This window comes from Vulpes vulpes, chromosome 15 (assembly GCF_048418805.1).
Source record: "Vulpes vulpes isolate BD-2025 chromosome 15, VulVul3, whole genome shotgun sequence".
Lineage (NCBI taxonomy): Eukaryota > Metazoa > Chordata > Mammalia > Carnivora > Canidae > Vulpes > Vulpes vulpes.
Genome location: NC_132794.1, coordinates 47,293,215 through 47,318,021, shown reverse-complemented (window position 1 = coordinate 47,318,021; position 24,807 = coordinate 47,293,215). Strand labels below are relative to the sequence as shown.

Here is a 24,807-nt window from a genome sequence, read left to right as displayed (position 1 = left end):
TAGGGACATGAGCTCTGAATTCCGCAGCCAACAGGGCCAATCTCTTGTTTCAGAGAAGCCAAAGTACAAGAAAGACTCGGAGCGAGGAGGGACATTCCCAGAAGCAGAGCAGGATGGAGCTGGGCCGAGCCAAAAGCACCCCAGGGGCCAGCCCAGCCCCAGTACCCCCCGGGGAGCCAAAGAGGGAGTCAGGAGCCTCTGCAGCCAGTCTGGTCCCTGGCTCTCCACAACACTCTGACTTGGTTCCCCTTGACCTTTCTCTAGGAGGGGCCAGTAGCCCTGGGTCCAGGGAGAGTGTACGTGCACTCTCTCCGAGGCCTGGGGCCCAGGAGAACCCTGTGTCCTCACTGGATGGTTCCAAGCAGCTCCCGGGGTGGAATGACCCCCAGGCTGAGCTGGAACTACAGACTTGTTCTGAGCCACAAGGAGGAACAGGGCCCCCAGAGCTCAGAGAAGACAGGTGTGGCAAGGCTGGGGCCCAGCAGGGCTTGGCACCACGAAGCAGGCCCCCCAGGGGAATGGGCCAAAGGGCAAGGGGCACAGGAGGGGCAAGAAGCAGGACAGGAGGGCCTGGTCCTGCGGGAAGATGCTGAGCAAAGCTCCTGTAGGCCAAGGGACCAGGCTGTGGAGAGGAGGAGGGAAGAATGCAGGCAGGACTCTAGAGTGTAATGGGTGTTCGGATGCTGGTGGCTTGTGGCAGTCTGGCTGAGCAGTTGGGCAAACTCTCCGGGGTGTGTGTGTGTGTGTGTGTGTGTGACATTATGAGGGCACCTCATGTGCACATCCCTGGGCACATCCCTTCCATAGGTGTGTTTTCACCTGCAGGTAAAGCTCCTGGTGTATTCTCATGCCACATCTGGTCCCTGAAGCTGTCTAGCCCTGCCTTGGGTCTACTGCTACCCAGGCCACAAGCTTCCCTGCCATGAGAAAGCAAAGCTTAGAAGCACTCAGAACCTGGCTCTCCTCTCTTGGCCTGTCACCCCTAAGGCATAGCTTCTCTTTCCAGCTGTGGTTTTGGCTTCTCAGGTGCAGGCCACCTCCACAGCTGGACCAGCCCAGGCTTAGGGCCCTTCCCATGCTTCTGCCTGGCACCTGGATGTCTCACAGCCTGGCCATACTCAAAGAATGGCCAAACCAGGGGAATCTCAGTCATCTGCTGACAGCCTCCCACCTATCTGGAAGAAGAGGCTAAGGCCTTTCCTTCTTTCTGCTCTTTCCTTCTTTCTGAAGAAAGGGAGGCCACAGCAGGTAGGGACAGAGCTGGGGACAGAAGAGCAGAGCTCAGGTCTCCTCTGCAGAAGAGAGGGTCCCTGGACAGGCCTCCTCACTGAAATGGCGTGGGGTTGGGTGGGAAGAGGAATGGCTCTTCTCCCCATAGTGTGGGAGAAGAGCTCATCATTGGGGATAGCCTCCCCCACACCCAGTTCAGACATCAGGTGTAGCATCAAGACAGCATCAAGGTAGGGGGGAAGGGGAGCCCCACAGCCCAGGGCCATTTCCTGTGTCTCCTCTTTCCTCCTCTCCACCACCTCCCCTGCACCACCATCGTTCAAAAGCAGGGACTCAGACAAGGGACAGAGAAACTGACAACTTCGGGACTCTGCCTTCCTACTTGGTCTCTCTTCCCCCCACCCACCCCCAACCAGGCCCACGGCTGGTGAATTATTCAGACTCCACACAAGCTGTGGCTTCCTCTCAATTCAACAAACATTTCCTGAGCACCCACTAGCAGCAGCGCAGCTGGTGGGCGATGGTGACTCTGCCAGCAAGAGGGAGGGAGAAACCCAGTCATCCAGCAGACCCAGGCTACACGGCAGAAGCCACTCTCTGATAGGAGCTGGGGATGGTGGTAGGAGCCCGAAGAGAACAAGCTCACCTCTGCTTGAAAAGGCAGGTGCCCCTTCCTTTCTCACCACGTGTGCCCTTTGCCCCCAAGCTCCTGCCTGGGTCTCCCCAAGTGGCCCCCACTGCTCCCCTTCTCTTTGGCCCTGCAGTGGCTGTTCCTCTCTGCTGAGGGTCCCAGGCCTCACCAGTCTCTCTGGCTTCTCTGGGGAGTGTCTAGATGATCATCCCCAGGGGTCCTCCACTCTCCAAGCGAGGGCTGAACTGTGGGGTCACAGCTGGGGCTTTCTCACTGGCTCCTTCTCCACCCCCTCTACTCAGGAAGCCTGAGGAGGGGTATCTTTTCAGCCGATCAGATTGCTTCTCACATATTAAGGTGCAGAGTAATGCGGATTCTAATTCAGTAGGTCTGTGGTAGACCCAGAAATGTGCATTTCTAATAGGCTCCTGGTGATATCTATGTTGCTAGTTCCTGGACCACAGGTTGAGTAGTAAGGGTTTGGACTAGAAAGTATGGAGAGGTAGGGGCAGACTGACTCTAGACTCTAAGGACTCATTGCTGGCAAGTCAGGGATCCCCCCCCCCCCCATGGCTGCCCCGGACCCCACCCAGTGGAAGCTTCCTGGCTTCAGAGTTGGGTGGGAAGCTGAGACACCTGGGAAGATGCCTGAGAGGCCAGTGAGTGGGTAGTGAGCTTCCTGTAGTGGGGGTTGAGGAAGTTGGTTGGGAATGGGAGGTCGTGAAGGAAGTGGAAGATGTTGGTGTGGGATTGATTAGAGGAATTTTGAAAAGGCTTGAATTTGAAAAGGCTCTTAACAAATATTCTTAGGCATGTGGGAAGAAGACCCCTGTGAGGCAAGAATAGGTAAGGATGGATGACTCTAAGCTCAAGTTTCCCCCTTGCCCTCCAGTCATACACATATGCATTTAGAGCATGACCCTGGACTTGACCTATGACTCCCAAAGGATGGAGTTGGGAAAGAGCAGATTTAGGCAGAGCCCTTGAATTCAGATGTCTCCAAAACTGATCATGATCAAGAATTTGAATTCTAAGATTCACAAACTTCTCCTAAACCCCCCAGTGCTACCAGCTGTACAGATGGGCCCTCATTAGAGAGTATATGTTTGACTATGGGATGGGAATATAGAATTCGGGCATCACAGTTCAGTCCTCACAACAGGACCTATGCAGGACAGAAAGTTGTCTTGTGAAGGGCTATGGAGGAATGGGGCTTCTCTCCTTGAAGGTAACATCCAGAAGGATGTCAGGAAAAAGGACATCCTGGGAGTCACTAGGGGTTGGAGAGTACAGAGACTGGCCCAGGACGTCTTCACTGTAGGAAGACCCTAGTGCTAGGCAAGTATCACTGAGCTTTTCTCAAAAAAAGGAGCCCTTCCTCAGGATAAGGGAACCAGCAGCTATGGTGGTCATCTCTCCCCCCGAGGCTGGAACCAGCTATGGAGCAGGAGGGAAGCACAGACATCCCTCCACAGACCTCAGGGTCATGGAAGCCTACATGTAGCAATTCCAGGCTCCTCTGTTTAAAGGCCTGGCTGAGAGACTTCCTCCTAGATGCCTTTCTCCTTTCCAACCAACTGACAAGACTCTCCTCAAAAATGGGAAGATCTTCATGAGACAGAGCAATCAGGAACCCAGGCACAGAGCTGGAGGACTGGAGAAGGAAGATGCCTGCAGAGCGGTAGGGAGGTGGCAGCTTTACTTCAGGCCTCCTAACAAGGAGGACGGAAGGGGCAGGGGACGGCCCTGTCCGTACAGAGGTGGGCAGCACACCATATTGCAAGGGAGGTATGTTTTTTGAGGACTGGCAGTGCAGTAGAGTGGAACAAACATGGGCCTTGGAATTCAACAGACTGACTTTTAATCTAGGTCTGTCATCAGCCAGCTGGTCAAGTTTAACCTCCAAAGCCTCAGTTTTCTTTTCTGCGAAACGGGGCCACTAACAACCCTGAAGGGTTGGTTGTCAAGAGCATTAAACATAAGAGTATGCAAAACACAGCCGGCCCATGGAGTAGGTGCTCCATGCCTAGCAGCCTGGCGCGCTCAGTATGTGTCAAATAAATGAAGTAGCTATTTGGTTTGATCTTGTCTACTGTTGCCATTTTCTCCTTTACCTCCTCTTCCAGTCTCACCTTCACTGGGGTGGGTACATGTCAAGGAAACAAGGGATGGTTTGTAAGGTTTACTCAGCCTTCCAGGGCAGTGAGCTTCATTTGCCTGGGGGAATCGACTGGAGTTAAGAGCCCCATGAAGTGACCCTGCTCTTACTGGGGTCTTTGACTTCACCTGCTGGCTGGATCATAAGGATGTTCTAAGCATTTCCCTTAACTCTGCACACCAACTTTCACAGCTCAGCGTTTCCTCTTTTCTTTTTTTTTACATCAGTGGCAATCTCCTGAACTCCCACCACAGTCTTTGCTTATTATTTTCCCCAGAATCAAAACTCCCTTGTTGGGTTTGCTCTATGCCTCCCAGAGTGAAGGTTTTTTTCACCCCAAGGAACAGCATGACTGTATTTTCTTATGGCCAAGGAACACATAACTGGGACTCCCAGCTATCTAACAAGGCACAAGTTCGGAGGGTTTGACCACCAGTCAACTCCAGCCCCAACCCTGGCCTCAGGGACAGGAATAACAGGAAAGGATGGTACTAGCACCACCTCCTCACCCCCGCCCCCCAAAAAACCCACAAAGGAAATGGCAAAATTCCCCATGTGGCTATCTATCTCTTCTTATTTTGGAGACTAGGTTGGGAAGGAGGGGGATTGTTAAGGAAATAGGAGAAACTAAAGATCTTACTTCACTCTGCCTCTCCGGTCACTTATCAGACCCCAGCAAGCAGCTTTTTGTGAGTGAGGACTGCCCCAGGGTGACCACAGCCTCACTGAGGGGAGAACCAGAGGCCAGGAAGGCAGGGAGAGGAGCTGCAGGAAGCACAGACTGGGGCTGCTTTCTCTCAAGTCTGCTGGCCGACGTCACAGCCTCTCATTAAGCATCTACTTGACGCCAGTGAAGTGAAATAGCACAGACCTGGCACTAGAAAGAACAAATGTGGCACCCACTGCTCCTTTTAAGGACTGACTGGAGAAGCAGTAGGCCTCAGGGCAGGAGGTGAAGCAAACACAACAGTACCTTTGTGGGAGGAGAGAGGACTCTTCCAGGCCTGCCTCCTTCACGAGCTCTCTAGGACAAGTTCTCCGGCACCTTAAAAAGAAAGTCCCAATCATGCAGGCTTTTTCCCTTTTTCTTACAAACTCTGGGGATACCGTGTTTCCTTTCTCTCCAGCAGGGCAGCTGGCCTCAACCAAGAAAAAAGGTCAAAAGTTACCTTGTAGCCATCTATCAAAACGGAAATACCTAAACCCTAAGTTACAGAATCAGAGGGAAAGTCTGGGCCAATGGTTCTCAGATTTTAGTGTCAGAATCACCCGGAAGCTAGTCTGGGCTTCACCCTCTGAATCTCTCCTTCAGTTAGACTGGGATGGGGCCCAACACATGGCATTTCTAACAAGCTCCCAGGTGATGCTGACACTGATAGTCTGGGTACAGGGTGTAATGTCTACTACCTGCCCTTTCATGTTTTTTTCCAGGCATCAATTTGCCCAGAGGGACAGATGCTCACTTGAAAATATATTACCTCCTTTGTATGTATTGTACTTTTATTCCCAAGATCTCCAAGCCCTGTCACATCTATTACCTCCAGCTGGTCTCATGAATTCCCATTTGGTTAAGAGAATAAAAGCCAGGCCAAGGCTGGAACCAGTGCCGTTACTGGGTCTCTCAGTTTCCTATTTTCCAGTTCAGGGTCTCTTATAAGAGTACGCTGCCTCCCCGCCCCCCACTCCCCAGGTCCTCTTCATGCTGTGAGCTGCCCACACAGCAAGGAGCTGAGGTGGCCTCCAAGTCACAAGCTGGGCAGAGACCTCAATTCAGGACTCTGAACACCAAGGTAGCAGAAAGAGGTATATTTAAAAGGAATTCCTTGGTAGGGCAGCCGGGGTGGCTCAGCGGTTTAGTGCCGCCTTAGGCCCAGGGCCTGATCCTGGAGACCCGGGATCAAGTCCCACATCGGGCTCCCTGCATGGAGCCTGCTTCTCCCTCTGCCCGTGTCTTTCTACCTCTCTCTGTGTGTGTCCCTCATGAATAAATAAATAAAATCTTAAAAAAAAAAAAAAGAATTCCTTGGTAATCCAGGCAGTTGCTTTTCTGGACAAGTTGGTTTGGGGACTTTTAAGTCCCAGTTGGCACACTGGAGGCACTAAATAAATTGCTTTTGAATTAATGGTAGTGGTTTATGGAAGATATTCTAGGAAAGTTAGAACCATATTTCTGTTTAACTGATAAGCTACTATAAAAGCAGATTTATTCAAGCTAAGAAAACCAGGCAGTAACAAAGATTGATTCTTGTTGGCATGACTAAATTTCTTGAGGTCAAGAATTGTTTGGGAATTTTCTAGTCTCTCAGTAGTAGCTTAACAAATGTTTATAGAATGCTTATATGGAAACTGATCTGGTCCAGGTGCTCCTTACTGACCAGGTGGCTCTTGTACACAGTATATATTTGGAGCCATGGCTTTATCTGTACTTAGGATAGAAAGCCTGGAAGAGTCTGGGTGTGTGATAAAAAATATGTATGTTTTTTAAATTAGCTATTGGAGGGAACAAAGAGCCTGATACAGGTTTTCCTAACCCTAACACCACACTGCCACTAGGGCCAATTCTAACACAATGATCAACCCAGTGATCAACAAACTCTAAGCACCTATTACAATGTGCCAGGCACTGAGCTTAGCACTGGTCCTGTGAAATGAGCAAAGCCACTATGGTCCTTCCCTCTACTGAGGGAGCCAAGAAAAAGAAAAAGTATACAGCTGTGGCCCTTTTTGTTACTGCACTGCAATTCCAGAAATACCTCCATTCTCTGCCAACAGGAAGGGGAGGACAATTATTACCCCTTTTAAATAGCTGTGGTAGCCCTAAAGCTTGGGACCTGACCTTTCAGTTCCCCTTAAAAAATATGTAGAAACAAGTAGATGCACTCCACTCAGCATTTCAAAACAGGATATAAATACTCAACTGAAGAACACAGTATCTTAGAATTCCCTAGTGAAAATTGAAAAACAAGGTAGACAGAAAAGCTTCCCAAGCTGTGGTCTCATACTGTGCAGAAATGTAGAGCTGTTAGGAAGAAAAGTATTTTTTATGCTTAAAACTTCAGAGAACTACTTCTCTGCACCTCAGCATCATGGGGGAAAGAAATGATTCCAACACAGACTCAAGTCTAAACAGCTTAGCAGACTCCTGATCCTTTACCCTCCAAAACTTCACAAGAGAGGATTATCTCCTCCTTCAAACTCAGGCTGCCTGGGAGTGAGTGCACACAGTAATGTCTAATAGAAGTAAACACCTAGAAATGATCCTGGCAATCCAGGTTCAAAGCAGTTCAAGGAAAGTAACCCCCTTTTGCAGACCTCTCCTTGCTGATGGACAATTTTGCTGCTAATTTCTAACCCATGAAAATAAAGCTGTTCTGACCCTTGCTCCCCACCACCCAGCCCTGTTCTGGCCAAAAGGCTTTTGCTACACACACTGTATGGGTCCAGTGTGTGAAGCCGTGTGCAACTGCAAAAGCCACATGTCACCATCTATACAAAAGGGGGGGCTGACTAGAAGAACCTTGGAAACTCTTTCACTTCCCTTCTGTTCTGCCTTACCAAGCCCTCTCACAGAAAGCCATTGTGTAGGCTGAAGAGGAAAATAAAAGAAGGGCGGACTTTTTCCATGCTCCCCTGCAGACTACAAGGTGATGTAAAAGCACAGAAGCTAGCCCCCAACAGCTCTGGAGAAGTGCAGGCCTCAGGGGGCCCCACTGACACTGGCTTCTCACTCTGCTTTGTATTGGGCAGCATTGTCTAATAATGAGCTCAGCTCAACCGTGTGCCGTGTATTTTGAGGCATAACTAATCCCTTATATTTTGCTTTTCACCCACATGTCTTTTATTGTTTGCTTTAGGGGGAGAAAAGGCCTTACCTTTGAAGCAACCTACACCTTCTCTCAGCCATTTGGCTCTCTTGCCTGCTCCACTGTGGACAAAGCTCTGACCAAGCACTGCGGGCACATCAGTGCAACCCTCCCAGCGTTAGTACTTCTCGAACTATCTAGGCGCTGAAGGTTTAACAGCGAGAAAGGTGATGCTTATCAGGTGGCTTATCCTCACCTCAGCTCTCAGCCAGCTCAGTGTTGGTACTATTTCTTTTTCTTTTGGTAGTAATTCTTAGTATGTATGCTTGCTGGTCTCTTATCTTCCCCAGCTAGGCATCTGCTCAGAGACCCTTCAGAGCAGAACCTTTCAGAGGTTTTTAAAGGTTGGTAAAAGGTGACTGAGCTAGGTATCACTGTTCATCTGACCCCAAGATTGCTTCTCAACTAAGATGCATTCCTACCACTCTTCACTAATCAATTCAGTTAAGCCATCAGGCACAGAGAACATCAGGGCAATTGCTTTTTCCTCCTACACCTATTCATCAACATCTAACCACCACATCTCGGACCATCTCTTCTTCCAACCTCCACTCTTTCCCCAAGGAGTACGAAAGAGAAATGGTCAACTTACACAGGCATATGTAGAGTTCTTAGAATGTATTTTTGTTCACCTGAAAAATAAAACTTTTAAAAAATATACAGGACTTTTTGAGGACAGGTATATTTAAATGGCTGAATTATAAATAATGTCTCTGGTCATGTTGACAGCTAGAGCTGGAGCTAATGTCCCAATTCCAGTGAAGGCTTTAGAGTCAGGAGGCCAGCAGTTGGACCTAAGAGTGGTCTCTCTAGACTCTTTGATCCATCCCAAAGTGGATTAGACAGTCCAGGATGCAGGGATGGGGGCAGGGGACTGGATTCCCAGATGTCCTCCTGCAAGTTCAAAGGATTCTTGGAATAAGATCAATTTACAAATTATTAAAATATAGGACTAAAAATTCACACAATAAATATAAATTACAGGCTATTATTGAAGTTATAAAGTGGCATTTTATGTTTCTTCCCCACCCCCAGACCCCCATCAAAAATTTAAAAAGGCCTCAAAGGCTTCCTAATGACCAAAGTCACATCAGCTACTCAGAAATCTCCTCCAGCCAAGACACCTTGAGGGTGCTACCAGCCGGCTCCTAGGCTGACAGCTTAGCTGCTGTTATCTTGCCCACAACAGAACATGGCTTAAAGCAAGACTTGTTGTCCTGTAAACTTGGGTCAGAGCTAACTAGAGTGTAGGCCAGAAAACTGGACACAAACTGTTTTAGGACTCAGGTGGGTAAGTTTTTGTCTTTTTTTTTTTTTAAGTGCCTAATTTCTCAAAAAGGAAACACTAAGGGGTTTGATATCTTGTCACTACCCACACTCAATTGCCTAAAAGCAAGTGGCAGAAGGAAATGGAATCCAAATTGAGGATGTATAATTCTTGCTGTCCCAGAACGATACAGATGTCACTTCCCTTGGTGTTTCTCCTCTCAATCAAAGTATAGGCTGCATATAAGTAGGATTTATCAGGAGAGGTAAAGATAAACCAATGCAACTTTCCCATGGCTGGTCTATTAACTGGCTATCAAAGCACAATCCTGAGTTTGAAGCCCACCTCTTAGCCTTTCGGGTTCTCTAATACAATGCAAAACCAGAAAATGTGCTCAAAGCTCTGGTTTCACATCAGATTTCGCCCTTATTGCAGGGCTACGCAGTCACTGCAGGCTCAGGAAAGAGGGAAGGCAAAGGTGATTGATTACTGGAACAAGACGAGGTCTCGAGGAGCAGAAAATAAAATAAAAACACTTGTGAGCCACTCTACTTACAAAAGCTTGTTCTTCCTACAAGAACTCTGTGAGGAGAGAAGGCCAAGGATTGAAGCACAGAGGCACTGCTCTTTCCCTTCTTTCTTCCCTGGCCCATTTCCAGATACTTAGGGCTGCAACAGGAAGCCTCTTCCGTGGGGGCACCAGGGTGGGAAGAGGAGGGGATTAGTTTGTTCTCCACTCTCCCTAAACTGCCTCTACTTCTCCTAAGGTTTTCCACTATCTTTTCAAGTCTCAGGATGATTATACTCTTTTGGGTCATAAATCTATCTTTCTGAAATAGGAGGAACAGAGTGGGTGATGAAAACAACAGTGTTTGTGCCCTTCTGGCTAGCTGCACTTTGGGGGCCAGCAAATAGCCCTTGCATGACCCCATCAGTGGGTAGCTACCCAGGGTTGTGGGAGGATACATATAGTTCTGTGTAATTATAGCTTCTAGTGCATATGTCAACAACTATATACAGGGATCTATAAATTAAATGCATCTGTGGCCACTGCAACTAGGTTGACGTACCTGAGCTCCACTACTTTTGGTGCCCTCCTTGCGAGAGCTTCAGCTTATTAAAGAGCCCCTATAGCTCCCTCCTTCCCCTGAATCTTGGGGGAAAGCCCGAGTCACTCCTGCACGTAGGATACACAAGAGCTAGCGGCGGAAAAGGGTTCGGAGCTGGGATCTCCCACCCCTCCCCCCATTCCCTTTATGGCTCAGGGCCCTGGCGCAGCACGGTCCTGGCAAGACCAAACCCCAAACTCCCCACCCAGCCCCGCCGAATCGCGGTCCCTGGGCTGAAGAAGCGGCTGCAGGCCACTCGCTCCCGGGGCGAGCTGGCGACCGTTGCGGGGAGGGAGGGCGTTCACTCCCGTGGGGGTCACTCCCGCGGGCTCCCCGCCCGTCCTGCTGCAAAGTCCTGCCTCCGGGCTCGGGGAGGGGAGAACGGTTCCTGGCCGCCCCCGGCGCGGAGGGGTTCAACGGCTCCCCGGCGCCGCCGCCGCTTCCTCCTCGTCCTCCTCCGGCCCCCGCGGCCGCTCCAGCGGCCCGGCCAGGGGGCTGCCGGCAGAGGGCTCCGGGGGCACGGGCCGCGCCGCCTGCAGCGGGGGCGCGTCGCGCGGTGCCTCGCGGCGGGACGAGCCGGTGGCATTGGGCCCGGCCGCCGCCCCCGAAGTCCCGGACGGGCCGGTGGCGTTGGAGCCGCCGGGGGGCGGGCCGGCGGCTCCCCCCGAGGTCCCGGCGCCCACCGGCTGCCAGATGAGGCTGTAGTAGACGGCGAGCACGATGGCGGCCAGCGACACGGAGAGCACGTAGGCGAACACGGTGGCGAGCCGGACCCACTTCTTGTTGGTCTTGGCCGCCATCTTCGCCTTCTTGTCCCCGGTGTAGGTGGCCGGCTTGCCCCGCTCGGCCGGGGCCGCGTCGCGCTCCTTCATGGGGGGGCCCCGGCCTCTGCCCCGGTGCTCCACGGCCCCGGCTGGAGGGGGCCTGGCGGCCTGCGAGGACTGGACACGGGGCGGCCCGGCGCCCTCCGCTCCCGGCAGCTCGGCGCTCCGCCGCCGCTCCTCACGCCGCGCGCCCGCAGCCCTCCACCGCGGCGCTGCAGCCGCCGCCGGGGCCTGGACCAGTCACTGCCGCCAGCGCCGCCGCCGCCGCCGGCCCGTCAGCTGCTTCCCCGCCGCCGCCACAGCCACCGCCGCCACAGCCGCCCGGCTCCGCGTCCCCATCCGCCGCCGCTGCCGCCGCCGCCGCCGCCGCCTGCCCGGCCGCCGGCCGCCCGGTCTCCAGTGGCCGCGCGGACGGCGCGCTCCGCTCCAGCAGGGCTCCCCCACCTCGCGCGCCGGCAACAGGGGGCGGGGGGAGCGCTGCTCGGGGCTGCCTCTTAAAAGGGCGACGCCGGGGTCCGGAAGTGCCGCGCGGGGAGGCGGGCGTCGGTCGCGCGCCGCGAGCTCCGCCGGGACGCCCCGTTAGGAGAGAGTTAAAGGAGGCCGGTTCTTAAAAGGGCAACGGCGCCGCAGCCCCGCGCGGGCCGGCGCGGCGGGGATGGGAGCCCCGGGAGCTTCTTTAAAAGGGGAACGGCGCCCTTCGGGGCGGGGCGCGGAGCTGGAAAGGGGGCGGGGCGGGGCGGGGCGGTCTGATCCGAGCCAGGAGCTGTCAACTCTGGCGCCTCTGTCCTCCGCTCCCGACCGTCCGAAGTGACCGGGGCAGTAGCAGCAGCGGCTGCGGCCCGCAGGCCTAGTATACCCCCCAAAGTGGGGGTGACGACGCGCGCGTGTCCTCGCGTGTGCTCGCCCCGCTCCACGTACCTTCCGAGCGGGTCTCGTGGACCCCTTCGCTCCCAGTGGGCCGGGCCCCCATCCCGCACCGGCAGCAAAGGAGCCTGGAACCCTCCCTCACTCCGCTGACAGCCGGTCGCGCCCCCTCACCGCCGCCACCCCGACCCCGGCCCCCGCCCCGGCCCCGGCCCCGCCCCGGCTGGCCTTCGGGGCTCTGCGGAAACCCTCCCGATTCCCTTCCTTATTCTCTTAGAGCCCGGGTCACGCTGCGCAGACCTTTCAGAGTTCCTGGGGCAGAGCCACGCGCTGAGCTGGGCTCTCCAGACTCGCCTTCCACCGTAGTCCTCAGGTGCGCAGCAGGTCCCTCATCCTGCTTTTCGGGGCTTCCGACTTCCAGCTTTGGGTTTGATTTGGACGCAAGGAACTGCCCTGAACTGGTGGCTCTCGGACCTCTCCCCTTCTCGGATTCCCTCTGGGCCTCAGAGTCTGGGCTGTTGTTCCTCCTCTGCGCCTTCCCTTATGAGGTGTGTCCTCCCTCGTGGTAGCCGCTTTCCCCTGTGCCTTCCTGCCCTTCTGCCCTCCTCTCTCTTGCTTTCTGTTCTCCCCACTCCCTCTGTAGAAGGCTTTCCAGAATTTATGGTTCCCTCCTCCCTGAATTCTACTCCCTGTGTTCCCAGAGCTGGGGGGTGTGTACTGCCTGGATGTCTCAGTGGGTATGTGAGAGATTGTGCCTGTGTGGTGGGGTGGGGTGGGGGGGGGGAGAGGGCTGGGGTGGTGATGGGATCCTGTGTGTGCCGGCCCCTTCCCCCTTCACGTGTGATCGTGACCCCTGACTCTGTGGGACAGGACCCTCTCTGCCCTTCCCATTTCCCCTCCTCCACAAGAATCTTTGCCTTCTATTTTTTCTTTTAAAGATTTTACTTATTTATTCATGAGACACACGCATAGAGAGAGGCAGAGACATAGGCAGTGGGAGAAGCAGACTCCCCACTGAGCAAGGAGCCCAACGTGGGGCTCCCTCCCAGGCCGCCCCCCCCCCATCATGACCTGAGCCAAAGGCAGACACTCAGCCACTGAGCCACCCTGATGCCCCAAATCTTTGCCTTCTAGACACCTGTCCCTTTACAAGGGAGATCCTCCCCAGCACTGCTGCTCTGCTACCTCAGCCAAACAGAAATCAGCTGGCTGCCAGAGCTGAGGGTGTTGATCAGCTGCTTAAACCAGGGGCCGATAACCCAGCCTTTCTCTCTCATTCCTGAGATCCAGGTGTGAGTCTGCCACTAGCAGTGGTCAACTGGATGCGATTTCCAGGAATACCCTAGCCTGCCTTTGTACTTCTGAGAAATTTTAAGGACATCCAAAATTTGGGATGTTAATTGCCTTTTGTGGGCTGATGGGGAAAAGACAACTACTCCTTCCCCATCCTGCTCCCAGGGTGGCCTGTTAAGTTAAAATCTCTGAATTGTCTCTGGATGTTGTCCTCTCTTCTCTCCCCTGCTTTTTGGTCTTCCCGACAGAACTGATCAGATCAACTATACCAAGGTGAATTATTTTGAAAGATTCCAGGTAAGGCCAACCCAAAGCCTCCTTCCATCCTCTTTCTTTGAGTGTACTCCATATTAAGTAAACTTCTTTCTTCTTGCTTGGTTCCCAGTGGGGTAGGTGAACAGCATGTCACTCTTTTCCATGCTAAGGAATAAATATACTTAAAGCCCTTACTGAATTCGTCTCACCCTGTTCTTCTCCAAACTAAACAGTGCCAGATTCTTTAACCTGTCATCAATAAACCCTATTTATTATCTGGATTTACATAGTGTCTTTTACCCTAGGAACTCAAAATGCTTTCAGAAATAATGGAGTCTGATCTCCCTGGTGCCTGAGCCATTAAGAAACCATTAGTGTATTCCTGTTGCAGGCAACCCAGTGGCCCCCTAGTGGCCTGAAAGTGAAATGTTCCTCTAAATGCCTCTCCCCAACCCAAGGGTAAGTAGAGACAAAGAAATCAGAAAATCAAGGCAGCTTGGGGACAGAATAGGCCCCACAGGTCATCTTCTGTTAATACCCCCAAGGGGCCTAAGACCTCCTCCACAACATCTCTGTGGATCCCTGTCCAGCGACAGCTATCCAGAGATAGCCATGATGGTGTACCTTACTTTCTGCTCTATAAAGCAGCCTTTCCAGCTCTGGAACGTTTTGACCTATTATAACAGTAGCAACATCCTTGCTCTTATTATGTGCTGGCTCCAAATTAAGCCCTTATATGCTTCATCTCATTTGTCTCACGACAATCTATCAGGTAGTGACTACTTATCTCCATCTTCAAAGTGAAGAAAGAGCCCCAAAGAAAGCTAAGTAACTTGCTCAAGGTCACATAGCTAGATAGACTTCAAACTTGAGTCACTCTGACTCTAGGGCCTTAGGTTCTCTGATCCCTGCTCTACTCTGCCTCATAGGTGGAGCTGAAATGTGTCTCTGTAGTGAGGGTACCCTCAGATCAGGGTGGAAGCACTCCTTCTTCTAGCTGCCAGGAGTGTTGGCTACTGATGGCTCATAGCTTCCAGTGTCCCTGGGAATTGCTCTCAGATGCCAAAGGAAGCTGCCTCTCTCTTTTGGCCTACAAGACCAATAAGTAAGGGTCAAGTTGCAACAAAACCCAACCAGAGATGTTTAGGGACCTACTAGGAAAGGAAGAGGGCTATACCTGCAAGGAGCTACAAAAGTAATCAACGTGTACTGGCAGGAGCCCAGAGAGGAGGTATAGGCTGGATCAATGGGGAGCTGAACCTGAATATTAAGTTAAGAAAAAAAGGAGAGTGTATTGATATGGGAGCACTCTCAGGTGATATAGGATTTAATACCCTGACAAAGATCCTGGGAGACAGGGGAAAGGCAATGGCCAGTCAAGTGAAATGAAAATGCCAGAATTGCCATAGCAGAAGATGGAAGAAGGGTTCGAAAAGCTCAGGGAAATGAGCCTGCTATATGATCAGTCCTCTATGTAAGGCCAGAAACCCACTTCAGTCCTGTAGGAAGGCCCAGAGGATACTCTGGTTATCTTTTTTTTTTTTTTTTTTTACTCTGGTTATCAAAGCAAAGAGGAATTCACTGGGAGGAGCTTCGTTTGGCTGTCCTCTCCAGGCCAGGGCTGACAGCAGAGGTCATTACAGAACTGGCTCTTTGATAGCGAAGAGGACGATAGGACCATGAGATACTAGAATCCAGAGGCTGGTGCAACCACTGTGATGAGCAGCAAGTTGGACTGGCAATGGAAGGTCCTGACAGTAGAGCTAGGCAGACAGTGAATAGAACATAGCAACCCTAGGGCAAACTAGATGGGCGGCCAGTAATGGTTTTGCTCAACCTATGCCACTGGTTCTCGGACTTTGTGGTCTCAAGAGCACTTTGCACTCTTGAAAACCAATGTCTCCAAAGAGCTTTTGCTAATAGGGGCTATATCTATCAACATTTACCATATTAGAAATAAGACTGAGAAAAATCTTTTTTCTTTTTTTTATTGGAGTTCAATTTGCCAACATATAGTGTATCACCCAGTGCTCATCCCGTCAAGTGCCCCCCTCAGTGCCCGTCACCCAGTCACCCCAACCCCCCGCCCACCTCCCTTTCCACTACCCCTTGTTTGTTTCCCAGAGTTAGGAGTCTCTCATGTTCTAAGACCGAGAAATTTATAAAATGCTTATCAATTAATTAAAAAAACAATTAGCCCATTATATGTTAACATCAAGAGTATATTTTTATGAAAAAGAACTATTTAGGAAAGAAAAAAAGTTAGTTGAAAGAGTAGCTTTTTTCACACTTTGGCAAATCTTTTTAAAAGTGGCTTTATGGAAGACAGCTGGATTCTCATATCTACTTCTATTGGCAATATGTTGTTTTGGTTAAAATATATGAAGAAAATCTGGCCTGACCCAGATATGGAATTGAGAAAGACAGAAGCATTTTAATAGCCTTTTCACATAATTTGAGATTACACCAAAACTCAACAAGTAGTATTTTCTTAAATGGTAGTTGTACTGTAGAATATAAAACTATATCAATGAACTCATTCACACTAAAGTCTATTAATCTGCCCTGCACTATGAATGGCTCTTGTACCCTTGTATAGTTTTATAACATCCTGCTTTGGTCATTTGGAAAATAATGGCTTGTTGGATTACACAGATCTTTCAAATATTGATACAATTTCATTATACAATATTAAAAATTATGTTTTTTAATATCAGAAAAAGTTTATTGGACTCTGTCAAACTCATGATAGTGCATATAAATTTTCTAAAGTTCTAATTTTCACAGAAAGCTCAAATTTTAAAATTAGTCACAAATACTATTCATTGTTTTCCCCAAAGTGACAGGCTTACTTGTTTGGAATTAGACAAAACATCTGCCAAATAGCCACATCTTAATAACCATAGTTTTTCTATCAGTTATTCTTGCAAGTGAAAATGGTATTCCATGAAAAAAATAGTTCAGCTGGTAACTCAGTGGCACAGTGGTTCATAAGACAGACCCATTATACTTGGGTGTGCAGTATAGTACTTTCCATCTAATATTGTCTGTTTATATTTATTTTTTCAATTTTTTTTGTTTAGTTTTTAAGTAGGCTCTGTGCCCAGTGTGGAGCCCAATGTGAGGATTGAACTCAGGACCCTGAGATCAAGACCTGCGCTGAGATCAAGAGTTGGATACATAACCGACTAAGCCACCCAGGCACCCTTAATAGATTTTTTTATTTTTAAGTAATCTCTCCACCCCATGAGGAGCTTGAACTCACAACTCCAAGGTCAAGAGTTGCACACTTCATGGAGACAGCCAGATTCCCCAATCACAGAGAATATTTAAAAGACATGTATTTAAGGGTCATGATTTAATCAATTTTAGCCATTTTTATTGCTTCATTAAGGATACTCTGAAGTGAATTGACTCTTTTTCCCCTCCCTCCATCCTCTCTTTGTTTCCTTTCTTTCTTCATTCTGTCTTTACTATGAACTACTGGAACAGTTGGCGCCACTGCCTTGGTTTGTTAAAGTTCCAGCAGATTTATCCACCATTGCTTTTGCATCATCAGTGCAAAAGTCTAGGCAGTTTTGACCTTATGAAATCTCTGAAATGGCATCAGAACCTCCAAAGATCTGCAGACAACACACAAAATTCCTGAGCTGTACGATGAAAAGAAATCAAGAATGAAAGCCCAGGAGATTGATGGCAGTTGTTCCAGTATAAAGTCACAATACCTTGTCCAGTTTCCAGATCTGATTCAATTTTCAAATCTAGAAACTGCTGACTAAAGGAGAGGTTAGGTCCCTAGGAGGAAGGCTTTTGGAATACTATGGCAATACAGCAATGGCTTCACTAGTCCTTCCTCAATGGGACCCATGGCCATTTACTTGGGTTACTGTAAACTGGGGGGGAGTGAAGTGGCCAAACATTTTAAGGGCATGCACTATCTGAATTATATTGATATCTGGGGACCTGAATCATCATCATGACTCCCTAGAAGAGTGGCCCCTGGGTAAAAATATGTATAGGTTCACAGGCTGTAGCAAATGTTGGTTAAAGGCCTAGAAAAAGCAATATTGGGGAATTGGAAACAAGAAGGTCTTGGGGAGAGGCATGTAGATGTATTTATGAGAATGAGCACAATGTGAAGATCTACACATTGCATTTTTTAAAAAAGATGTTATTTATTTATTCATGAGACACACACACACACACACACACACAGAGAGAGAGAGAGAGAGAGAGGCAGAGACATAGGCAGAGGGAGAAGCAAGCTCCATGCAGGGAGCCCGATGATCCTGGGATTCCAGGATCACGCTCTGGGCCGAAGGCAGGCACTCAACCACTCAACCACTGAGCCACCCAGTCGTCCCTATATATTGCATGTTAATGTCCATCTGAGAGCCTCCACCAGAGGAGACACTAAATAACCAAGTAGATAGAATGACTTGGCTTAGCTGATGTTTGCCAGCCTCTGTCATCAACCACTCACATTGGCACAATGAGCACATAAAGTGGCCATGTTGGCACAGATGGAGGCTACACATAGGCATATTGTATATGGTGGCAGGGGTAGGCCCAACAGAATGGTCTCCCACTCACCAAAGCTTAGCTAACAATTGTGGCTACCAAATGTTCAACCTGCCAGCAACTGATGGCCAACAAGCCACTTGGTAACAAGTTGATGACACTGGACCTGCTCTTCTCTGGAAGGTTGGTGATTAATCTTGACTTGAATCAGCAAATATTCTGGATATGGATTTCTCTTTCCTGCTAAAGGCTTCAATCAGCTCCACTCCCTGAGGGCTTAAAGAGTATTTCATTTACTGACATGGACTCTCATATACCATCGTATCAGATCAAGAGTGGGCAAAAGATCATGGAATCTTCTGGAACTATCACATATTTTGCCACCCACTTGTGAATAGAGCTGATAGAGTAAAAGAATAGCCTTTCAAAGGTGCAGCTGAAGGACCATTTTAGAGATGATGGGACACCATGCTCCAGGATGAAGTGTGCACCCTATTCAATAACTATAATTCTATTGCCAAATGGGTGTGATACCAAGGTCCAGAAGACAAGATGTGAAAATAGGAATAATCCTAGTTAATATCACTCCCAGTGACCCTTTTGGGGGAATTTCTGGTTCCTATTCCTAGTTTCAGGCTCTCCAGGTATAGAGAATCTGGTTCCCAGATGTAAACACTTCCACCAAGGGACAGAACAAGAATCTCATAAACTTTAAGTGTGGCTGCTTTCTGTTCTTCAAATGCCTTGTGCCAAAAGACCAGTAGGAAAAAAAAAAAAAAAAAAAGAATCACATCCTTGTAGAGGTATTTGACCCTGATCCTTTGGAAGATTTAGGTTTGCTGCCACCATGGGGTCAGGGAAGAATATGTTTGGCACCCAGGTCATCCACTAGGGTACCTCTTGATACACACTTGCCCAGTTTTGATATTAAGTGGACAAATGCAGTGGCATGGTTTGAGAGGGACATGGTGGTTAAGGGGCTCATATTCCTTAGGATTGAGGATCTGAGTCATTTTACCATGTAAGCCAACTAGACCTGTAGACGTACAAGTTGACGATAAAAGAATCTAGAATGAGTAATGGTTGGGGAGTGGGGGACACTGAATATCAGTTATGTCACCAAGACAAGCTGCAGTTGTGGGGACTATATTCCACTTACCTTCTTGTAAGTTTCCCAGGGAAAGCAATCATCAGAATCCTGGAGGGGTGATTCCATGGAAAGCAAGCAGATGAGGCAAGTAGGTCTGAATCCTGCAAAGTGGCGATTGCGATGGTTGCTATGGTGCACTACCCAGATCCTGCCTTTGGGACAAAGAAGCTTATCCCCACACGTTACCAGAAGTGCTAGCTGCTGATGGCTGAGAGATGAGTCTCTCCCCAGGGAATTCTTTTTTATTTTATTTTTAAAATATTTTATTTATTTATTTATGAAGGACACAGAGAGAGAGAGGCAGAGGGAGAAGCAGGCTCCATGTAGGGAGCCCGATGCAGGACTGGATCCTGGGATCCCAGGACCTACCCAGGGATCCCTCCCCAGGGAATTCCTTAAACCACCAAAGGGAAGTGCCTTGCCTGACTTCATGAGCCCTTCCTAGGGATAGTCTGGCCTATGTAGGGGGTTCAAAGGACCAGTCCTCTTGCCCTCCTTGGGGCCATCTCAACTTGCCTGTGAACCCTAAACCTCCTTTGTAGGAGAGTCCTTTGTTGTGACTACATCGTTGACCAGTTTCTACCTACTGCCTCCCCACCCCCAATCCTGATTCCTTCACTCCCTCAGGTGTACTGTGTTGCTTCTGAGAGCACCTCCCAATAAACTTCCTGCAAGCAAATCTGTCTCATAATGTTTCATGAGGTCACCTAAGACTCTAACTTTTAGGAACCCAGAGGATAAGTCTAATCATCTGAAGGGGGACCTCGTGGGCCATCTGTGTCTTCTCTGCTGGTTTCCTCTAGCAGTCCTCACAGCATGTTGTGTGCTTCGTACAGCCTCGCTGCCCTTTGCAAAATGTTCTCCTGCTTGTGCGTTTCCCCATGATAAAACAACCTGAACAGAAGTTGGTGATCTGACATGCATGCCAAGAATGAGGATGGACTGAGTCTCCCCATCCACCCATCCCAGGTCCAGGCTCAGAGGTCTGGATGCAGCCAGTTTCCCGGTGTTCCCAGAGATTTCCAGGCAATTCTGATATCAAGATGGAGGATCACCGGGCTCAGTACTTGAATTTCGCAGCCTGAGAGTCTGTCCGCTTAGTTAGCAGCCTTTTCATTTGACTCATATGGAGTTGGCTGTCAGCGCAAACCCTCAGTTTTATTCACACGTGCTTCTGCTAAGCCGCCACTTCCCCACCCTGTCCTTGTACAGATGGTGCCTTGGAGCCAAGCCCAGATCTCTCAGTTAAGCCCTGTTCATTTTACCTTGTGAGGTTCAGGCTGTTGCTCCAGCAGGTTAGGATGTTTGGGGATCCTGGGTGTGTCTGCCAACATATTCCCTGTCCTCACTGGCTTCCTGTTATTCACAAAGGTGAGGGGCTTGGTCACTGAGGCTTTACCCAGGCCCTGATAAAAAGGTGGACCAGCACAGGAGGAAGGACAAAGCCAGCTCTGAGAGAGCATTCCTTAAGTGCAATGCACCACACCCACCTGGAGAAGGGCATCTAACTTATTTCCTTTACTCTTAGAAAAGCCAGTCGATTTCACAGATAGATAAACAGAGGCAGAGAATATGAATACTGCGTCCAAGAACACCTTGCTGGGGTAGAAGCCAATCTCCCTTGCCATTTTTGGCTCTCATCTCTAGGTTTATCACCTCTCAGAGGAAAGGCAGGAGACAAAAGTGACAAGGTTGGCCCTTCTGATTAGAAAGAGGAAGATTTTTAGAGTTGGAAGGAATCTTAGAAATAATCACAAGCTTAATAGATGAGGGAACTCAGGTAATAACTTGCCAGGATCTCACAGCAAAACTTTGCGCCGGTTGAGACTAAAATCTGGGTTTTTGAGGATGGGTCCAGGGCTCACTCAGCTATACCTTCAGGTAAGTTTGATGGCACTTCAAAGGGAAACACACATGGGTTACCTGTGTGACTCAGTTAAGCGTAGGACTCTTGATTTTGGCTCAGGTCATGATCCCATGGGTCGTGGGATCCAGCCCTGTGATGGGCTCAGCATGGAGTCTGCTTGAGATTCTTTCCCGCTTCCTCTCCCTCCTTTCTTGCCCTACTGCCCATCCCACCCCCATACATGGTGTCTCTCTCAAATAAATAAATATGTATTTTAAATATATATGTACATATTTATATTTAATTTATATATATGAATATATGTATATATATTCTTTCTCCCTTTCTTTCTGCCCCTCTCTTTTTTTTTAATAAATTAATTTTTATTGGTGTTCAATTTACCCCCTCTCCTCTCTTAACAAAACAAAACAAAAAAGGAAACCCACATGGGACTTAATTTATTTTATTTTTTATTTTATTTTTTTTTAAGGTTGATTTATTTATTCATGAGACACACACACACAGAGGCAGAGACATAGGCAGAGGGAAAAGCAGGCTCCCCACAGAGAGTCCGATGCGGGACTTGATTCCATGACCCCAGGATCATGACCTGAGCTGAAGGCAGACGCTCAACCACTGGGCTACCCAGGCATCCCATGGACTTATTTTAAGTCCCAGATGGTTCTTTCTACAATTCTAGAAGGGCTTGGCATGGGAGGACAGACCATGTCTTCCCCCTGGGCTTTTGCAGAGAACTCTTGACAGTCTCTCCTCTCCTCCCCAAGGGACCAGAGCCCCAGCACTCACCTCTCGGCCTTATCTGTGCCTCCATTCACACCCAGCTCTCAGTGTGCAGAGGGTGGCTGGATCTGCAGCCACAGCTGGGCACGCAGCTGGACTGGTAGATAGCTTATGGTCCTCACTCTCACTGCCTCATCAGTTGTGGGGCTGGGGTGGTTAAAGGTTTTGGGAGGCTGGCACTTGTCCATGAGCAGAGTCCTCATGCTCATGATTTCATGAGTTCGGGCCACCTGCTTTGAGTCTACAACCAAGAGCATCCCTAACTCAGCCTGCCCTGGAAAGGTACGTCAGCCCCCGATCCACACAAACTGCTAAGGAAAAAAAGAAAAAGCGATCCAAAAAGCAAGAGTGTGAAGATACTTGTGGAAAGAATGGCATATATACTGAAGAGGAAGTAATAATAACTGTATTTCCCTTGCCAGTGTCTGCTAATTAGTAGTAGTAATAAATAATGATCATGATGCTATTAAGCTCATGTGCAGGCACCATATTAAGTACTTTACATACAGTGTATCACTGAATCCTTGCAACAACCATTTGAGGTATCCTGATCCCCATTTTATAGGTGGGAAAGTAGAGGGGCAGGAAGGTTAAGTATCACAAGATAAACCAGCTTGTCAGTGGCTAGGTTCATGAGTGTAGCTCCCTATGACAGTCTGGGAAACACAACTCAGAGGATACAACAACCAAGGCATCTTCATTCCAAAAGTAGCTCACCATTGGCCCAAGATGCACCATAGGGTGCCCTCAGACTCCCAAACTCTGCCATTCTAACTTGATTCTCCTGTTTGCTATAACCTGCAACTTCCACTACTAATCTTCTCTAGGAAACCACAGCACAAGGTCCCCACACAAAACTGACAAGTGAGCAAGAGAATTCCAGACCTGCCTCCTGGGTTCTAGGTGCCAGCATCTCCTTGGGAAGCAGTACGTTGAATAGAAGTTCTTATTGCCAAAGCTCACGCATTCCAAACTCTGCAGCGAACACGTCTCCATGGATCGCCCACGACACAGGCTCACCAGTGACTTCCCTGAGAGTCCGCTTTCCTGGATCCCCGAGCCTTTCCCTAGGAGGCACGTGCTTTCCAGTGTGCCCACCAGGGGGCATCCGCGCCCTTCTACCTTCTGCCCTGGGGCTGGGATGGGCAGACAGTGTCGGGCGCCTGCTATTGGGCTCAGTCACCCAGGAGCCACATTTCCTAAACTGGTTATTTTTGTGACTGCCCTGATTTTCTTCATATCCACGCCACTATTATTTACACAATATTTTTCTTGGTCATTTCACGTTTTAAGAAACCTAAGTGTATTTTTTATTTTTTATTTTATTTTATTTTATTTTATTTTTATTTTTATTTTTTTTTTTTATAAAGTCAAGGTAATTTATTTCCTGAGGTCATGACACAGGAAGTAGACTCAGCCACAGCTGTGCAGCTCTCCTCGTGGAGGCCCGGGCCTTACTGACATGCTGGATGCGCCAGGACGCTTATCGGGAAATGTCCAATTACCTCTGTTAGTGTTCACAACAGTGGAGAGCCGTCCCAGAGCAAAGGTGTCAGGGAGCACTAAGTGTATTTTTTAAAAGAAAAATTCCTCTTTGCTGAAGGTTTTCCTGGCTCCCCTTGCTACATGGATTTCTTGCATTCTGAGGGCTGCTAGGTAGGACGTGGGGAGGAAAGTACAGGCCCCACTGAAGCTACAATTGGGGGTCTCGAGAACTGGGTCCAGGCCATCACTGGGCAAAGATGGGTGAGGCTTTATCCTGTGGATTAGAGCCTTGCCCTTCAGAGCCCAACAGTGAAAGGATCAGAGTAATGAGTACAGAAATCTCTGCCTTCCTTGTGGCATGTCCAATCCCATGACACAAGAGGAGCCTCTCTCTTGTCCCTCCCCAGCCTGAGGGAGAGGGAGAGGATTATCTTTCCAGGCCGACAAGAGGGTGGGACTTGGGTGCAGGACCAGGGATAGCTGCAGGTGACAGGTGTGCAGAGTCTTTGGGAAAGGGCAAGGATTTCCCTTGCAAAATCCATTCAAACAGACCAAGAGGGAACCTGATCCCAGGGAGAGAAGGCCAGGGGCCCCAGAGGGGCCCCCAGAGGGGCACAGGGCTGGAAGGAGGGTGGGGTGGAGAGATGAGAAGGCTTGGAGAGAGGGGACAGATGGATGAGTCCTGATGGCAGAGGGCATGAAAGCATGGAGGAGTTCCAGAGCTCTTCCACAGGCTGTCGGGTCTCTTTACAGGATCCACCCTACTGGTCTTGGAATTGCTTATCTGCGGGGTATTTTTGTCCTAGGAAATACCCCTAGCTCCAGGCTTCAGGGGCCCCTGTTCTCCTGCTCTGGCCCAGACTGGCCAGCAGAGGCAGTTCTAGGGCATGGGTGAGGGTCACGTAGTTGGGCCCTAGGGCAGAAAGGCAGGCCCCAAGAGGGGAAGGAAGTCCTAGGCTGAGCTCTCTGCTCCCCCAGCTAAGGTAAGAAGAGTGATAAAGAGGAGCAGGTTAGGCAAGAGGAAGTGGCTGGCTGATTGAGGCTTGGACTGAGCTCCCTGAGCCTGGTCAGTGTTGGGTTCATGCGCCCTGAGAAGGCAGCCAGAGTTGAGGCTTCTCTAAGTGGCCTCCTGCTCCCTGTGTTCTCACCCAGGGCCCTGGGCATAGAGCAGAGGAGACAGCTTGGCAAAGGAGTGCAGGGGAGGCTGGTGGCCAAGGGTTACTGTGTGTGGAGTAATGTCTGGTCTGTGGCGGTTCCAGGCCTCTGCCAGGCCCACAGGGCCAAGAGGAATTATGCATGGCAGCAGGTGAGAGGCGTGATTGCCTCGCTGTACCTCATTTCCATGGGAGGAAGCATTGAGAAAGAAGAGCTGGGTGTTCAACAAACTTTGCTTATTCAAAACGCCCCAGCTGGACCCTCCTCACCTTCAACTCCCCTGTCCAGAGTGGTCCCAGCCTCCTCAGCCTCTGGAAGAGACTCCTATTCTTTAGAGTCCACCTCTGGGGCAGTC

The 24,807-nt window shown here is 49.6% G+C and overlaps 2 protein-coding genes across 17 annotated transcripts in view; one reads left to right on the top strand and one right to left on the bottom strand.

Annotated features, from left to right (window-relative positions):
• Window positions 1-3,944, top strand: part of CCDC9B (coiled-coil domain containing 9B) — a 70,519-nt gene extending 66,575 nt beyond the window's left edge. For 15 of the 16 annotated variants that reach the window (XM_072738257.1, XM_072738264.1, XM_025998461.2 and 12 more), the window contains one exon: window positions 54-3,944. In XM_072738257.1, coding sequence (XP_072594358.1) covers window positions 54-593 — 540 coding nt within the window. In that variant the 3' untranslated portion in view covers window positions 594-3,944. The remainder of the gene's footprint in view (window positions 1-53) is intronic. The other variant, XM_072738270.1, reaches the window with a different exon arrangement.
• A 6,210-nt stretch (window positions 3,945-10,154) lies between these two features.
• On the bottom strand, window positions 10,155-11,388 carry INAFM2 (InaF motif containing 2). The gene has a single exon (XM_072738271.1). It carries the CDS (start codon window positions 11,128-11,130, stop codon window positions 10,672-10,674), a length of 459 nt encoding a protein of 152 aa, XP_072594372.1. The 5' UTR covers window positions 11,131-11,388; the 3' UTR covers window positions 10,155-10,671.
• Between the last annotated feature and the right edge of the window lie 13,419 nt (window positions 11,389-24,807).

What these genes read in the sequence shown, in the direction of transcription:
- INAFM2 (XM_072738271.1), bottom strand. Translation starts at nt 11,130, where the DNA reads ATGAAGGAGCGCGACGCGGCCCCGGCCGAGCGGGGCAAGCCGGCCACC.